General features: G+C 55.4%; 1 protein-coding gene across 5 annotated transcripts in view; it reads left to right on the plus strand.

The window, feature by feature from the left end:
- Positions 1–14,187, plus strand: part of RPH3A (rabphilin 3A) — a 29,600-nt gene extending 15,413 nt beyond the window's left edge. For 4 of the 5 annotated variants that reach the window (XM_061466430.1, XM_061466431.1, XM_061466433.1 and 1 more), the window contains 17 exons: positions 2,279–2,408; positions 2,644–2,730; positions 3,161–3,326; positions 3,735–3,776; positions 6,005–6,157; positions 7,405–7,497; positions 7,652–7,711; positions 7,784–8,041; positions 8,673–8,752; positions 8,947–9,021; positions 10,172–10,281; positions 10,707–10,833; positions 11,324–11,380; positions 11,545–11,696; positions 12,918–12,999; positions 13,424–13,520; positions 13,862–14,187. In XM_061466430.1, coding sequence (XP_061322414.1) covers positions 2,279–2,408; positions 2,644–2,730; positions 3,161–3,326; positions 3,735–3,776; positions 6,005–6,157; positions 7,405–7,497; positions 7,652–7,711; positions 7,784–8,041; positions 8,673–8,752; positions 8,947–9,021; positions 10,172–10,281; positions 10,707–10,833; positions 11,324–11,380; positions 11,545–11,696; positions 12,918–12,999; positions 13,424–13,520; positions 13,862–13,992 — 1,900 coding nt within the window. In that variant the 3' untranslated portion in view covers positions 13,993–14,187. The remainder of the gene's footprint in view (positions 1–2,278; positions 2,409–2,643; positions 2,731–3,160; positions 3,327–3,734; positions 3,777–6,004; positions 6,158–7,404; positions 7,498–7,651; positions 7,712–7,783; positions 8,042–8,672; positions 8,753–8,946; positions 9,022–10,171; positions 10,282–10,706; positions 10,834–11,323; positions 11,381–11,544; positions 11,697–12,917; positions 13,000–13,423; positions 13,521–13,861) is intronic. The other variant, XM_061466429.1, reaches the window with a different exon arrangement.
- The last annotated feature ends 2,304 nt before the right edge of the window (positions 14,188–16,491 follow it).

Genomic DNA, 16,491 nt, shown 5'->3' on the forward strand with positions numbered 1-16,491 from the left:
CCATTTGTTCCAGTTTCTATAATAAGTTTGTTTGGGCTTGCAGATTTCCAGTTGGAAGCTGCTGCTCTTGGAGCAGAGCTCTTGCAGCGCAGTGGGAGTGGGGGGGTTGCAGAAGATATGGGGCTTGTGAATGTGCTTTGTGCTGGGAAATAAAAGGTTTTGCCCCCAAAGCGCTGTTGAGGTGGGAGCAATGCGCAGCGCCAGGAGCTGGATGCTGCCGTTGTTTCCTGCCGGGGGCTCTTTGTGGGGACCCTGAGTTGCATGTGGGATGTTGGCTTTGAGCTACCGTGCTATGATTCACGTCATTTAAATAAGAGCTGCTTGGGGAGCAGCCAGTTTCCAGGCTTTAATTGGAATACCGCTCCTTGCAGGCTGGGTGTCTGTGGGATGGTGCAGCTCTGGGTCCCCATGTTTGCAGCAGGGTGTATTGGCTGCAGAGTTTGGGAAGGCACCAAGGGCAGATGGGGGCTCTAGAACTGACTTATTCCATAGGAAGAAATCAGCTGTGAGCTTCAAGGTTCCTCCTAACCCAAACCTTCCTGTGATTCTGTGACCTGCAAAGCAGTGAGCAGATGCTGGAGGGCAGGAAGAGCGAGCTGCATCTCCCTGGAATAACACCGGAGCAGGGAGTTAGGCTGGCAGATCCCTTCCCCATTAAGGCCAATGTGGAAAGGCACTGAAGCACCTTGCTTCAATGGTCTGGGGATGTTATTTCTCAGCAGAAGGATGAGAACCAGAGATGCTCTATTCAGAGAGCCTGTGGTCGTGGTGCTGCTGAAACTTCAGGCTGTGAAGACTGAAGGAACTTGCAAGCTCACCCATCTGCTGTCTGGTGACACCGTAGCTGTGAAAAGTGATTCCTCCTGATGTCTGGCTCCGCTGGATGCCCAGCCCAGCTTTTCTGCCTCCTCACTGGGAATGGGCTGCAGGGTGGTTAAGAACTGTCAGGAGGCATCTCATCATCGGCCCTTGAGCTTAGGGGGATCAGCCCCTGCATAGGGAGGAATGGGGAATTCTCCAGTGGGTTTTAGCATGGCAGATATCTTCCGCTTAATCGAGGCACTGTAATAGGAGCACAGCTTTGGTCGGATAACGTATGCTAAATCACGGAGCTTGACTTGGTGGCTGATGAAGTGCTTCAAGATGCTCCTGTTGACTGCAGCGAGCTTCCAGCAAGGCATTTGATGACCCGTAACAGGCTGCACGTTCCACGGTGCCTTATTTTTCCCTTCTTGCGGCTATTCCTTCATCAAGCACCCCTGTACATCACCACCGTTGCTTTTCCACGTGCGGTCTATGGGATATTGGCCATCCTGCGGGCAGCTGGAGACCAACCGCAGCGGCACCTGCTGTATGGGCAGCTCATATATTGTTTATGAGCGACTCGGAGGTGCTGGCAGCTGAGCTGCCCTAAATCTGAAGCTGTCATCGGACACGTGGGGAAACGTCTTTTAAACACCGGGTGGTTTCTATGGCACGGTGCATTAGCGCATGGGTCAGGCTGCCGAGGGCGAGGGGGGCTGATGCTCTCTATGGTGGGCCTGGGTCTCCTCCTCCTCCTGTTCTTCATTCCTTCTTTTCCTCACTGAATGCCATAAATAATGCATCACTTTCCCCTTCTGGAGCTATTTTTAGGGCCAGGATCCTGGGTTAACTGAGCACACAAGGCGCCGCCAGCTCTCGGATGCTCCACGGGCAGCTCGCTCCTGCTCCGGCTGTGCAAACTGCTTTTGCCATGGCAATGAAGTTGTTTAACTGGGCTTTTCCTTCCCTTTGCAGGAGCCAGATGTGTTTTTATAGCCTGCTCTCCAGTGGGCTTTTGGCATCTCACTCAAAGGGCGAAGAGTTTCTGTCAAGTAAATTGCATGTAATATATTTACTTAGAAAATGAATTGATTCATCCAGTCCTCCTGCCAGAGCCCTTCCGAGATCTCCTCTCCCAGCTCCTCCACAAGCAGTTGCTGGGATTGGGTGGAAAAGCTTCCATTTGGGGAAAAAAAGCTGTTTCACTGACACCAAACCTATGCAAAGGTGGACTTTACGCACGTGGGAGCTGGGTATCTGCTCTCTGCAGTGAGTACTCATGCTGTATGTGAAGCTATAGGGGACTCTAATACTTGGACATGTCCCCTGGGGTTTGTCTTTTCCCTTGGTTGCATTCCCGTAGCCGCTCCGCCGGACGCTGCCCCAGGAAAAGGAGCAGCAGGAGCAAAGGCAGCGGGATCCTGCATCCCGGCTGCACGCTGCCTTCCCCCCAGCCCTGTCCCCCTTCCTGCAGGCGCCTCATGACCCGGCTGGAGGACATGCGCCGGAGCGTGCTGGGGGACGGCGTGAACCGCTGCATCCTCTGCGGGGAGCAGCTGGGCCCACGGGGATCCGCCTGCGTGGTGTGCGAGGACTGCAAGAAGGTGAGAGCTCTCCCTGTGCCCCCGGACCCACACGGATAACCCCCACTGGGCACCTCGCTCTTTGGGTCCGTTGCCAGCATCCCACCGCTCACGGCACAAGGGGACATCCATCCGCAATCCCTGACCGGGGGAGCTGCTCTTAACCAGCCCTCATTAACCTGATGCTCCCGAGGGGTTGGTGCCGGTGTGCTGGCACCTTTCGATGGCATCCAGAAACCCTTTGGTTCCTCTGCAGAACGTCTGCACCAAGTGCGGGGTGGAGACCACCAACAGCCGGCCCCACGCTATCTGGCTCTGCAAGATCTGCTCCGAGCAGCGGGAGGTGAGTGCAGCATCCCTGGTGCTTCACCGTGGCCCCTGCCCTTGGTTTCATCCTGTGCATGGTCCCAACCCCAGGCTCCAGACTGGGGGATGCTCACAGAGACTTCCAGCCTCTCCCCCTGCACCACTAAGCCTTGCCCAGCTGCTTGAGCCTGGTTCTTATGGGATGAGCTTGTTTTCTATATAAAATTCCACTATTTTTCTTGGGGTTGAAGAGGCTGTTGGGGCCAGAGATCAGCTCCTTGCCATCTACAGGGGGCAAAAGGTGAAGAGTTTATTCATTAGCAAGGTGGCTGCAGGGCAGGGGGATATGGGAGTGCATCTGCTCCCTGTTTCCTGCTGGAGGGGGACCCCGGTGATGCAGGGAATGAAGACTGTTTGCAAGCAGCATCCCCCCGAGGCACGTTCCATCCCATTGCTTCCCCCTCCAGGTATGGAAGCGCTCCGGCGCCTGGTTCTTCAAGGGGTTGCCCAAGCAAATGCTGCCCCAGCCGATGCCCATCAGCAAGAACAAGGGACCCCAAGCCCCCAGCGAACCCAGCCCATCAGAGCCACCCAGCCAGGACCAGAAACCCCCGTCCCGTGCGCCCACCCGAGGTAGGTGGCAGCAGATGCTGTCTCTCATTGCAAGGGGCAGGGGTGCTGGGTCTCCTCCCATCATTAGCAAGGACAAGCGCTAGCAAAAAGCATCCAGAGCAGCTGTGGAGCTGTTTTCTGCAGGGTGCAGAAATGGCTCTGCTGCCCTCCCTGCCTTTTTATTTGGGCTGCCTAAGTCAGGATGGTCGGGTTTGCAGGGACATCCTTGAGCAAAGCAGCACTGGGTGGGTATGAGGAGCCTGGCTGGGGGCTCAGACAGTGCCTGGGTGTGAATGGTGATGCAGAAGCCTAGGGAAATAAGAATCAAAGAGGGAAGATGGGGAAAGAGCAGCAGCAGGTCCCGGGTTGGTGCTGGTGGGGCGGGCGGGCTGCAGCTTCACCACTTCTCGCTCTGTTTGTGCCCCCAAGGCCAGGCGGACGCCAGGCCCGCAGCCGAGCAGGACTCCGATGGTAAGCACCGGCATCCGCAGCCTCCCCTGTGCCGCTGCCTCGGTGCTGAGCCCCCCTTTCTCCTTCCCTGCCGTCCCCGCGGTGTTTTCCCGCAGGGTTTCCCATGGGAGGCTGCAGCCGGGACCTCTCCTTGCTGCTGCCACCCATCGCCTGGGGACAGAGCTATTCTGGGGCTCCCCCACCTACTGCACACGCCTGGGCAGAAGCGCTGTGGTTGAAAGTGCTGAGCTGCATTGCCTCGTAGGTGGTGTTTCCTGCTGCTGATTGGAAGCTGTTTTGTGGTTATTTAATGGCAGTCCTCAGGAAACCTCCCCTGGAAACTTTAGGAAGCTTGCAAGGGGCTCCATGTTAGCCAGGGATGGAGCAGCAGAGATGGGGACGTTGGGTTTCTCCCCGCTGCAGCTCTCGATGCTGGTGCCCTGCGCCAAGGCTTGTACCATGCATGTGCAGCAGAGCAAGGTGAGGACGCAGCAATGGGGTTTTATGGATTAACTTTGCTCTCTCCAGCATTTGCAGCCCCCCCAAGGGCACGTTCAAGTGATGCTGACCGAGGGGGCTGTGTTAGGCAGCAGCAATCAGTGCCTGCTGCTTACCAGGGCAAAGCCATGCTCCTCATCTTTCTAACCTCTTGTGATGCTCCAGACCCGCATCCTGCAGACACTGCTGCCAGCACTGGCAGGAGCCGGGTGTAGGGATGCTCCCAGACAGGCTGTGTGGCTGGGAGTTCATTCGGAGGAAGCCCTCATTTCCAGTTTGGCATCAGAGTGCCGAGGTGATGAGATTGCCTGATCCCCCTCCAGCACCGGCTGCTCCTGGCTGGGAATAGCTTAGTGACTGCAATGCAAACCTTCCTCTTCCTCTCTCCTCCTTTCCTCCTTTGGCTGTGTGCAGGAGGCAGCGAGGGGCTGAGGACACAAACCCCTTCCAGAGTAGTCCCCTCCATCCCACCCTTCCTTTAGGCCAGGGTCACTTGTGACAGCAATACCCCCTGGCAGACGGCTGTGGGGCAGGGGAGGCTTTAGTGGCTGGTTCCCAGGGCCAGCTGCCTGGGGCTTGGCTGCAGGCAGGGCTGTGGGCAGAGCCTTGTGCTGATCCATGCTGCCTCCATCCTGCAGCACTGCTTGCAGTGAGGATGTACCCTACACACCTGGGGGGTGCTGGTGTCAGGGTGAGCCCATTGGAGGTACCCATGGCAGGGGGTACCCAGGCTTGGCCACAGCTCAGAGTGCTGGTGGTGAGCTCCAGCTGAGCCCAGCCTGGTTGTGCCAAGCAATGATCTTCATCTTCCCAGGCAGCAGCAGTTGGGGAAGCCACTTAATTAAGACTATTTAATCACGACGGTAGCCGGTGCCCTTAAGCTTCCCTGCTCCACAAAAGGCTGATTTTATGAAGCCACCAGTTGGGGTGGGGGGGTTTGTCAGGTCTCTCCCATCAGCATGCTCGTGACAGACCCATGATTTTCCTAAAGCTCCCTTGGAAAATTACTTATGACATCGCTATTTGTGCACCACGGGGCTCCTGGTGGTGGATGCTCGTTCCCCTCCTCCCTCCTCCTCAGCATCACAGCATCTCTACCCCTCTCCTCTCCCCCACCTCCAAGCTGTTGCGTTTCGCTTTCTCCTTGTGCCCGCTGACCCTGAGAGCCCAGGCAAGGATAAACATCCCATTTATGTCACAGCAAAGATTTATACCTCCAGCCTCCGGCACAAGCCAGGTGAGCGCCGAGACCTTTCCCATCATATCTGTGGGTTGCAATTCATCACTGTGAAGTGGTCTCAGCACCCTGGAGTGTGTGGCTGGGATTTATCTGCTGGTGGATGGAAGTGAGGCAAAGGCAGCTGTCACCATGGTCTTGCTAACAAATGGAAGATGATCAGCAAAAGCAGAATAGCCCCCTGTCCTGGGGACCTGGAGCTGTAATGCATTAGGGGTTTGATGTGCACTGAGGACCAGTTGATGGGTGCTTCTGGGCTTTCTTCCTCTGTGCCTCATTGTTTCCCCATGGTTTGCTGCGTCCTTTCCCAAGCACCGTGCGCAGGTTTGATGGTGCAGAGCCCTGCTGCTGCTGCTGCTGCATAGGTGCCGGATGGTGCTCCGGGGGCGATGCTGCAGTGGCTGTACCCATCCTCCTCCTGACACCCCGGCTGGGCATCACCCAAGCTGGGGCTGGGGCTGGGTGGGTGGCCGGGACATGAGCCTCAAGGCGGCCTCCATCCCTCTCCCTGCAGGCAGCGATGCGACAGCGGCTGCCAGGGGGAGCCACGCTGCGCCGGGCCGCAAGGCAGCCGAGGGCAGGCAGGGCCCGTGCGGCAGCGACAGCACCGGTGGGGACACGGAGAGCCGCGACTACGCCGCCGAGAGCGGGGTCAACAGGAGCCCTGGTGAGAGCCGCTCTGCTGCGTGCTGCTGTGTGCTCGGGAGCAGAGGGCTGGGGAGCACCAAGCCAGCAGCCCAGCGCGCAGCACTAAGGGATGCTGAGGGTGCTGAACGCTGGTACCAAGGTTTTCCACTGCTCTGTGGAGTTTGGTGGTGGTGGTGAAGTCAGGAGTGTTGGCAGGACCAGGGAGATCCCTGCCCCAGGGAGCCTGCTGTGCTTTTCCCTGCAAAGGGGGTGTCTTATGGCTCATGCAAAGACGTGGATTTGAAAAGCCGCATGCATGACGTGAGAGCTCTAAGTGAAGAGAGGAGTGGGCTCAGTGCTTACCAGGCTAATTTTAAGCAGAGATGAAATGCAGCTGAGTTGGGACGCTAAAGTAGAAGCATTTTGCATGCTGCGACGCCACCCTGTCACTGCTGGGGTGGGCACGTGTCCCCTGAGGAGCTGCTGAAGGAGCAGACATGTGCCTGTGGGAGCTTGTGCTGGGGACGTCGTGTCAGGAACATTTAATGTGCTCCAAGCTATTGTACATGGCTGTGATAGGAACGGGTGCCTGACAGGGCTCAGCAGTGCCTGCATCCTCTGCAGATGCCTCCAGAAAGGCAGAGGCACTTCCAGAGACCTCTTTTCATCTAGGAGCTGAGCTTGCACATTTAGCTGATGCAGCTAAAAATGGCTGGAAAATGTCCAAATCCTCTTTAATTCCCTGAGAAAGAAAGGGATATTCATGGCAGGATAGTGGGATAATAGCTCCTGGGGGAGCTGGTGGTTTGATTCGTGTTGGGGCAGGTAACACTTGTGCACCCATGTGCTGTTTCTGCCTTGGGATGTCCATGCACCCTGGGGGATGTTGTGCAGGGGGTGGTCCTGAGGCACTGCTGCTGTTTGGAGGACAGGGCGTGATGGGCATTGCAGTGATGCTCATGGGTTTGTCACCCTCCAGCTCGGACCAGTGCCTGGCCGCAGCCATGTGCATCCTCCTTGTTATGCATCCACCTTCCTTGTTCCAGCTCTCCTGTGTCTCCCTCTTTTGCAGGCAGATCAGCACAGCATGGGGTCCCCTCATGAAATGCTCCCTGGTCCAGCCCAGGCTGCACCCACTCCCTGCAGCACTGTCCCCAAAAGCACTTGGGGCTGAGCTGTTATCGCAGCCACCTCCAACACATCAGCCATACCCCTCTCTTCTCTGCTGCCTTTCCCTGGCCAGTTCCAGCTCTAACCCCCTCCTCAACACAGATCCTCTCCTTGCAGGCGTGAAGAGAACCAATTCCATGCAAGCCCCACGGCCACCCCCACCAGCCGCTGCCAGCCCCGCTCCCGGTCCTGGTCCAGCAGCGCCCTCAGGTAGGATGCGCTGGGGATGCAGCCAGGATGCTCATCCGCGGGGTGGAGCGCATCCATGGGAAGGGTCCCCCCTGCTTGGGGCAGTGCTGGTGCTGGGTTGGACGGGGATGGAGGGACAGAGGCGAGCGCCCTGATAACGCTGCATCTATCCCAGCCCCGCCGGCAGCAGGAAGACCCGGTCCCGGTGCGGCAGGCCGGTTCCCGGAGAGACAAGGTAAATGCAGCTGCCTGCAAGGGGCTGGGGGGGCGCGGAGTGTGCCGGGGGCTAATGGGGTCCCTCCTGCAGCGAGCCCACCACTGGGACCCCCGGAGATGGCCCGGGCTGCAGCAAGGGAGGAGCGAGCAGGGGGCTACACCGTGCCCCCCGGCAGGGAGGAGAGGCCGGCCCGGCAGCCATCGGCCATCGCACCGGCATCCAGCATCCCACCGGCATCCAGCATCCCACAGGCATCTGCCATCCAGCCGGTGTCCGCAGCCCCACAGCGGCAGCCGCCCCAGGAGGAAGAGGAGGAGGATGCCAACAGCTACGACTCTGATGAAGGCAGTATGTACCCAGAGGGGAGGGAGAGGATTCTTTGGGGAAACTGGGATTTTGAGGTGGTTGCTGCAGGACTGTGGCTCAGGTTGTGTGTCTCTGGCAGGGATTGTCCTTGGGGAATGCTGCTTGGAGCCAGGGTAGGATCTCACAGGCTGTCCCTATTCAGTTCAGTGCTGCTTGTGGGATCTTCAATAGGTTTTGCACCAAATCACTGAGCTGTGACACAGTGGTTTTATGCTCTGGTGAAGACAAGCATGAGCTGGTTTCCAACAAGTCAAATGGGGGCTAAACACCAAGCCCCAAGCCTTGGGAGGAGATGCTGGCCCCCAGGTCCTGGGGTGGCATTGCCCTGAGAAGGGTTTGATGGGTTACATCCTCCTTTGCCTGGGGAATATTGAAATCAAAAGCCCCAAACTGGGTTGTTCTACCACTGTAAAGCTCTGATGACCGGAGCTCTCTGGCCTGGCTGGATCTGTGTGTGGCAGTTTGGCTGATGCCAGCAGTCTCACGTGCACTAAATGGCTTTTACATTTGAACCACAAATCCTTCTAATCGTTACTAATCAGGGCTGATTACACACAGTTGTTGGCTGGGGTTGTAACAAGGTCCTGTTTCCACCTCCTCCTCTGTCCATCAGCTACGCTGGGAGCGCTGGAGTTCAGCCTGCTCTATGACCAGGAGAACAGCTCCCTGCACTGCACCCTCATCAAGGCCAAAGTAAGTGCCTCTTTTCCCCCTTCTTTCACCAGTTTAAGCTCATCTGGGTCCCAGCTCCCAGTGCAATGAGATGGAAGCAGGGCGGCCGCTGACAGATGGTGCTCTTGGCTCAGTTGCTTCATGGGTGCTGCTTTCTATTCCCTGGCTCTTCTGAAGGAGGATTCCTGCACCATTCTCTCCTTATTATCTCTTAGGGCTTAAAACCAATGGACTCAAATGGCCTGGCGGATCCCTACGTCAAACTGCACCTCTTGCCTGGAGCCAGCAAGGTGAGGCTTTACCTGGTTTGGGGTGTTTTGGGCTGGGGATGGAGCAGAGCTTTCTCAAAGCCCCCTGATGTCCCTTCTCACATCACTTTCTCCCCTTGTTTTCCTTGCATAGTCACTCGCTAGTGCTGTTTTACCTGGGGAGTATCTCTGAAAAGCGATGCTTGCAGATGCTCTCCCATACCCAAGGAACAGCTCATCCTGCAGGCAGGGATCTGCTTTAGGGATGGAGGGGAGCTCCAGAGGAGGTGGCATTGTCAATGCATCACAAAACATCTGACGATAATTCTAGTTATTACCAGAGTTGGAACCATCCGTTTGCTTTGAAGCTGCAGCACGTCCTGGATAGAGCTGTGAAGAAATAACAGGGATTTGCTCAGAGGAACTAAATGTAAAAGAAGGGGGGAAACTGACAATAAAACCACAGAGAAGCTGTGGCTGCCCCATCCCTGGCAGTGCTCAAGGCCAGGTTGGACACAGGGGCTTGGAGCAAGCTGCTCCAGTGGAAGGGGTCCCTGCCCGTGGCAAGGGTTGGGACTGGATGAGCTTTAAGGTCCCTTCCAACCCAAACCAGTCTGGCATTCTCTGACTCTTTGAATTGACATTTACAGGTTTACCTTATGTGTGGGGACTTTCTGTTCTTGTGCAGGGTAAAGCTTGGTGTCGTGACCTTGGGAGATGCTTTGATTTCCATTGCTCTCTTGTTTGGTGATCTATCTTGGTGCACAAGCAGCAGAGCTCCTCATTTCCCAAGCTGCCATCTCCTTTAGACCGCAAGAGCCCTTATCCAAGCTCCGCACTGTTGCCCTGTGCAACTTTTCCTTGTACAAGTGTCCTTGAGGGGTTAGATCCCAGGCAGTGAATAAAGCTGGGTGATGAAGCCTGCCCTGGTCACTGCAGGTGGCTGAGGTGCTTTATTATGTGCTTGTATAAAGGTCTACCCTGTCAGGTCAGTGATGCTCACCTGGAGTTGATGGCTCACCGGCACGACAGCCTCAGCAGGCAGCAGCGATGTCCTGCAGAGCCCAGTCAAACCATCTCTTGTGAGCCAGAAGTGATGGAGCATCTAATTTAATACTCTGCCAGGAGCTGAAGTTTAGGTGGGGAGAAGATGAGGGGTGTGATTATGCCCTGTTCTGGTTTGATGCTGTAGTCAAACAAGCTGAGGACGAAGACGCTGCGCAACACCCGCAACCCTGTGTGGAATGAGACCCTGGTGTACCACGGCATCACGGATGAGGACATGCAAAGGAAAACCCTCAGGCAAGCAGAGGAGCTGGGATATCACACAGTGGGGTGGGATGGGGACCTATGAGGCTCCTTGCGTGCAGCATCACAAGCCAGCCTTCCTCAGGAGGGCACTGGCAGCAAAATGCAGAGGTTTTGGTTAAAATCGCCATGCTTCGTGTGAACGCGCTGATTTTGATGGTCCTTCTAAAGAGAAAGCCATTGCAACCCTGTCATTTAATATTATTAGCATTACTATTATTTTTGTTACCATAGAGATTTGTATAGTGCATGTATGTATATATGCACATATTAAAAAGTGGAGTTTTCTGACTGCTTTTGGTCGGAGGAGAGCCAGGTGGATGGAGGCTTTGAGCACTGCCAACGCGGGAGTGGGTTTGTGCTCTGGAGCCAGGCACTGCTCCAGCCCGGTTGATGTTCACCTTTCCCATTCCCATCAGGATCTCCGTGTGTGATGAAGACAAATTTGGCCACAATGAGTTCATTGGAGAGACTCGAGTTTCCTTGAAGAAAATCAAAGCCAATCAGAAAAAGAACTTCAACATCTGCCTGGAGAGAGTAATACCAGTGAGTTCCTGTGAGATCCCTTGCTGCTCCCAGTAATGTTGAGGTTGATAACAAATGGCATGTGAGGGAGCTAGTGATGAGCTTGGAGCTGGAGCTAGCCCGGAGCTGTAGGTGCCTGACTTCATTGGCAGCTTCAGGACCTGGATTCTCACCCATGTGTGGGCTGATGTGATACACGAAGGCTGGGAGATAAGAGTGTGGTGGGAAGTGATTCTGGGACCTCTCTGGTCGCAGATCTGCTGATGTTGTTGGCCAGTGCTGGTATATGTCAAACTGGAGGAGAGAGCTGGTTGCTGTGTCCATAAGCCTCCAGTCCCCAGTGCTGAGTCTTCTGGAGGTTGATGGAGCAGATGAGCACATCCGAGCCCCTTCCACTCCTGCGTCCAGTGGAAGAGCTGGGCCGGGCTCCTGGGGTTGGTTTTGCCATAGCATGGTGCCTCTCCACGTGCATTCCCTCATTGCAGTCTCTTCTTTCCCTTCCCCATCCAAGATGAAGCGTGCTGGAACAACCGGCTCATCCCGTGGGATGGCACTGTACGAAGAGGAGGTAAGAGTCCTTGGAGAGCAACACGCTCGTCCATCATCTCATGTATGAGCCCCCTCATGGGGGTACAAGGTTCCCTTCTATCCCTCTCGTCTCACCTCCTCTGCAGTTGGCAGTCTTCCTCGCTCAGCCCCCATGTCCCCACCTCTGGCTGCTTCCTCTTGCAGGTAGATCGTGGTGGGGATATAGAGGAGCGTGGCAAGATCCTCGTGTCCCTCATGTACAGCACCCAGCAGGGCGGCTTGATTGTGGGCATCGTCCGCTGCGTGCACCTGGCAGCCATGGATGCCAACGGATACTCAGACCCCTTCGTTAAGCTGTAAGCGGGAGCTGGGGGTGGCTTCAGTGTGGTGACAGGTGGGCTTGGGGCCCCCCAGTGTCCTTGGGGAGTAGCTGGTGGGCTGAGACCTCCTTCCAAAGCCACTGGAGACAGGAGAGCGTTTCCCAAGCACCTCGAGACCTCACGCAGGAGTGATGCTGTGCAAGGTGGTAATGCCCCACCGTGGCTGAAGCTAAGTGAGGCTGACCCAGCCCTTGGCTCCATGCACTCCCCATAGGTTCCTTAATGCCCAGACCCAGCAGCCATTGCAGAGCTGGAGGACAAGAGGACCCTCTCCCCAGCTGTAACCCACCATGGCTGCAGGGCAGGGGTGGTTTGATGTCCCTCCACGCGCGACAAGGAGCCTGTGCCTCACTTGCAGCCCTATAAGCTCACACAGTTGTAGGTGGGAGCCCAGGATTGCCCTGCTGTGCCTGTCCCTGTCCTGTGCCATGTCCCCGCTGCAAGCAGGTCACCCTAATGAACACAGGCAGCGGTACCCGCGTGGTTCATGCTGGTGCTGCCTTGTTGTGGCATGGAGCAGGTCTCCTCGAGCAGTGGTGCTTGTCGGGTGCCTCCTGTGAACACGGGCAAACCAGATTGTTCTAACTGAAACCTCATAAGGTGTGACACGGAGAGGACCCTGCAGCCATTCCTGGTTGCGGGTTTCATTGCTGTTTTCTCTGTGCCTTCAGAACAAACCTCTGTTCTCCCTAAAACTCACTCAATAACCCTCATGTTGAACATTCTGCACATCCTTCCGCAGCGCAGTGGAACCGAGCCGGTCTCCTTCTCAGTCTCCCTCTGGTTTTCTTTACCTTTCCCATTCCCACAAGCGGAAGATGGTGCTTTCCTGTGGTAAAACCAGCTTCCAGCGTAGATCTAATTAATACCAAGCCTGCAACGTAGTTCTGGGGCTGCAGCCAGGCTGCAAAGCCCCTAGTTCTTCCTACATTCTGTAGGTGAGCCTGCCCCAGCTGAGCGCACCAGTCTGCCTGCTATTGCTAATGGGCTGGTTTTTCCATTTCTCTCCCCGTTTCATGTTCTTGGCTGGGTTTTCCATTTTCCATTGGTTTTAGATGATATGAGAAGGCTCCGGAGCCAGACTGGCCAATACCTTCGCTAATACCGTCAGCTGCTTTTCCTAGCCCCAAAGCTCTGGGGTTTTTAGCTTCCCCTGTTGTTGCGCTTGAGTTTTGAGCTGTTTTCTGTTGCCCCCAGTTGGCTGAAACCTGACATGGGCAAAAAGGCCAAGCACAAGACACAGATTAAGAAGAAAACGTTGAATCCCGAGTTTAATGAGGTAAGGAGGGGTCTATTTATTTATGTGATTAAATCAACTTAGCTAATTGCTACGTTGTGTGGAGGTGGAAGACGAACTCCCTGAGGCTTGGTTCCTTTTCCCCCTTCTGCAGCCAGGAATAGGCTAGGAATGGCTTTACCATGGGAGACGTCACCAGTTCGGTGCTGGGCAGCACTGGGCACACTGAGGCCTTCCTGTTCCCAGCTCCATGTCACCGTGGCCAGGGGGTTGGTGGGATGAGCATCCGTATGTTGTGGTCGGTGCTGCTTTCATAGGACAGCAGCAAAGTGCTCGCTCAGATACAAGGGGCGAGCTCATCTTAGGGGCTTGTGATCCTGGCAGGAGAGGTGCCAGAGGGAAGGAGGGTTTTCTGGGTGTCCTTTCCTGGGATGCTTGGTGTGATGTGGATGCTCCCCTTCCGCAGGAGTTCTTCTATGATATCAAACACAGCGACCTGGCCAAGAAATCACTGGACATTTCTGTCTGGGATTATGACATTGGAAAATCGAATGACTACATCGGTGAGCTGAAGTCTCTGTGCTCCGGGGTATGGTCCTGACACCCTGTACCGGAGGGATGCATAGGGCACCTGCCATGAGAGGAACCTTGAGGTGGGACCGTGCAAGTTGGTTGGGTGCTTGTATGAGGCTGTCACATAGAGTACACCCACTGTGCTCCCCATCCACAGCATCCCATGGGGGCTTCTGTGCAGGTAGAGAATCTCTGCTTGTTTCCATGAGAGTTTAAATCCAGGAGGTGGAAAGAAACACTGCAAATACGGGATCTGCCCCTCTGGAAGTGACTTTTGGGCCATCAGCACCATCTCTGAATACGATTATCTCCTCTTCTCCCTTCCTTCCAGGCGGCTGTCAGCTCGGCATCACGGCTAAGGGGGAGCGCTTGAAACACTGGTATGAATGCTTGAAGAACAAGGACAAGAAGATTGAGCGCTGGCACACCCTCCAGAACGAGAACCACGTTGCCAGTGATTAAAGGCAGCTGCTGCCCAAGCCTCCCCAAGTGGCCCATCCTCTGCCAAGCCCCTGTAGATCTCTGATGTCCGTCTTCCAGCGCAGTCATGCCTTGCTACACACCTCCGGTCCCGGGGCAGCGCTGCTCTTCTGCCCCCTCGGAGCATCCCCTGTGCCCTGTCCTCACTCCCACCTGAAAACTAACCCAGATCTTTTATATATTCTATTCCTCCTTTATTTTTGGGGGGTGATGGGGGGGGGTGCCACTGAAATACCCCGTTGTGTAACTTTGTCAAGCAATAGTTACCCTCTGACTGTTCCTCTTCCTCACTAGTCTCACGCACGTGGTAGCATCCCTGGTGTGCGTGTGTGTGTGTGTGTGATGCTCCGTGCTCCTCCAGCCCATCACCTCTGGCTCGTGGCTCCTTCATCTCCCAGTGGTGGGGTTGAGCACTGGTGTGGGAGCATCAGCCCATTCTGCTTGTGTGATATCGATACCTCAGTTGCAATAATGAAAAAGCTGTTTGGCTTTGGTGTGGGTCGTAACCGTAGCCTGGTATCTGTGTTGTCGTGACTAGGCTAAAGCCTGCATCACTGATGTAATCCTGTGAGTCCTGCTTGAGCTTTAGTTCTGATTTGGCACACTTGAGCAATATCGTGGTACATCCTTTGCTGAGAAGATCCACTAATAATAATGAGAAATAGGGAGCCACTCTGTGCTCGCAGGGAAACAGAGATTTGGGCTGGTTTGTGTTCATTTCCAACCACCACGCATGGCTCCATCGCTACAGGAGCCCACCCCTCTTTCGAGCTTGTGACTACCTCCTCTTCACATCCTAGCACATAGTACTGAGCCCCTGGGCCCTCCTTGGACCACCCTCTCTGCTGCCCACTGTTTGCCCTACCAGATGCAGGAGGGAAGCCGAGGGAGATGATACTTCCCACCAAGCAGCTGATGTGCGCAGGGATGCTTGCTTTGAAGTACCACAGATACTGAAGTTGGCTGGAACAGGGAGAGGGCTCCCAAACTTTGGGGTTTGGTTTTTACTTTGCTTGCTTACTTTCCTTTCCCATCTGCACAAGCACCATTGTCTTCAACAGCCAGCCTTCAGTCTGTCATGATCTGAAACCTGCTTTCATGATCCTCTGCAGGTGCTTGATTGGTTCTCGATAGCAGGAGCATCGGGGCGTGTTCAGACTGATGCTGATCAGGTTTGGTGCCACTTGCTGTCTCTGGACAGCCTCAAGCCTAGCCATGTTGATGGTAGCACAATAAGCACTACTGGGACATAGTGTTGGTCAGCTTCACTCTGTGCATGTTGTATGGAACCCGAGCCCCAGCGCCTTGGTTCATGCTCCTCTCCCATGACTTCCATTGCAGCCTCTGCTGTAGGCTGCTGGCATGTGGCCTGTTCTCAGTTCAGCTGTGCTGCAGAGCTGTTTCTTTTGAATCAGATGAGTTATTTTCCTATTCTTGATGTTATTTCCCCCCCCTAACTTTCCCCCAGCAGAGCTTGCTGAGTGCTGACCTACAGTGAGCCTCTCTGCAGGGCTGGGATGCTGCAGCTGGTGGGGTTATGGGCTGAGCGATGCCAACATCACTGCCTGATGCTAACACCTGCATGCAAAGCATTGCTGCAGAGTAGCCCTACCCCAGCCTAGCTCCAGGCTCGCTCCTCCAAGGAAGTCTGCATCCTCCCTAGCCCCAGCTCTCCACCCTCGGACCACGCATGGGGAGAACAAACCTCAACCAGCGTGTGCATCCTCTGCTCCGTTCAGACTGAGCTGGGATAAGCTCTTCCATCACCCTGGGTGCATCCTGTGGCTGCTTGGGGCACGATGCACAGAGAAGTGCAATGGGAGAGGACACTGAGACTATTCCTGTTCCTCTTGGGCAGCTCTCCACCCCGCACCAATAAGTGCAATGTCCCCAGGTTCCCTGAGCCACGCTGGCCTCCGTGCAGGCTGTGTGGAGGACAAAGATGGAAACAACCCTGTTCTTTTGGATCGTTTCCCTCTGTGTCCCATGCAGCTGTGCCTGGACCCTTGCTCCCGTGGGAAGTGATGGTTTAGCTGCAGGATGCTGCTGTTGTACCCTTCAGAATGGCCAAAACCCGCCTGTGGCACTCAGAGCAGCAGCTGGGCTCAGAGCTGTGCTGGGGCCACGTGGGCTTAGGGCTGAAATTACCTTCCAAAAGGGGAAAAAGCCAAAATCCAAGCAATTCCTTGATTTATTGCAGACCTGGAGCGGCCCAGCCTCCTTTGTGTGTGTGGAGCATTTAAGTTAAGGTTGCCTTTACCCATGTCCTGCATTGCCATTCCCCCTCGGCCTGTTTTCCCTTCAGACCAATGACACTCAAAGCATCTCTTTGCACCCACACAAATCAAGTGCATCTTGCCAATTCCCCCATTGGTACTGAGCAAACCCCAGTCCTCTGTCTCTGCCACCCTCTTCTCCGTTTTTCCGATGGGAATTCCTGCCCTGAATGAGTTCTTTTTGTTGTAAATAAAGCATGCACCT

The sequence above is a fragment of the Pezoporus flaviventris genome, unplaced genomic scaffold (genome assembly GCF_033815535.1).
Source record: "Pezoporus flaviventris isolate CSIRO_AGI_PZ_B2104156 unplaced genomic scaffold, CSIRO_AGI_Pfla_v1 ptg000041l, whole genome shotgun sequence".
Classification (NCBI taxonomy): Eukaryota; Metazoa; Chordata; class Aves; order Psittaciformes; family Psittacidae; genus Pezoporus; species Pezoporus flaviventris.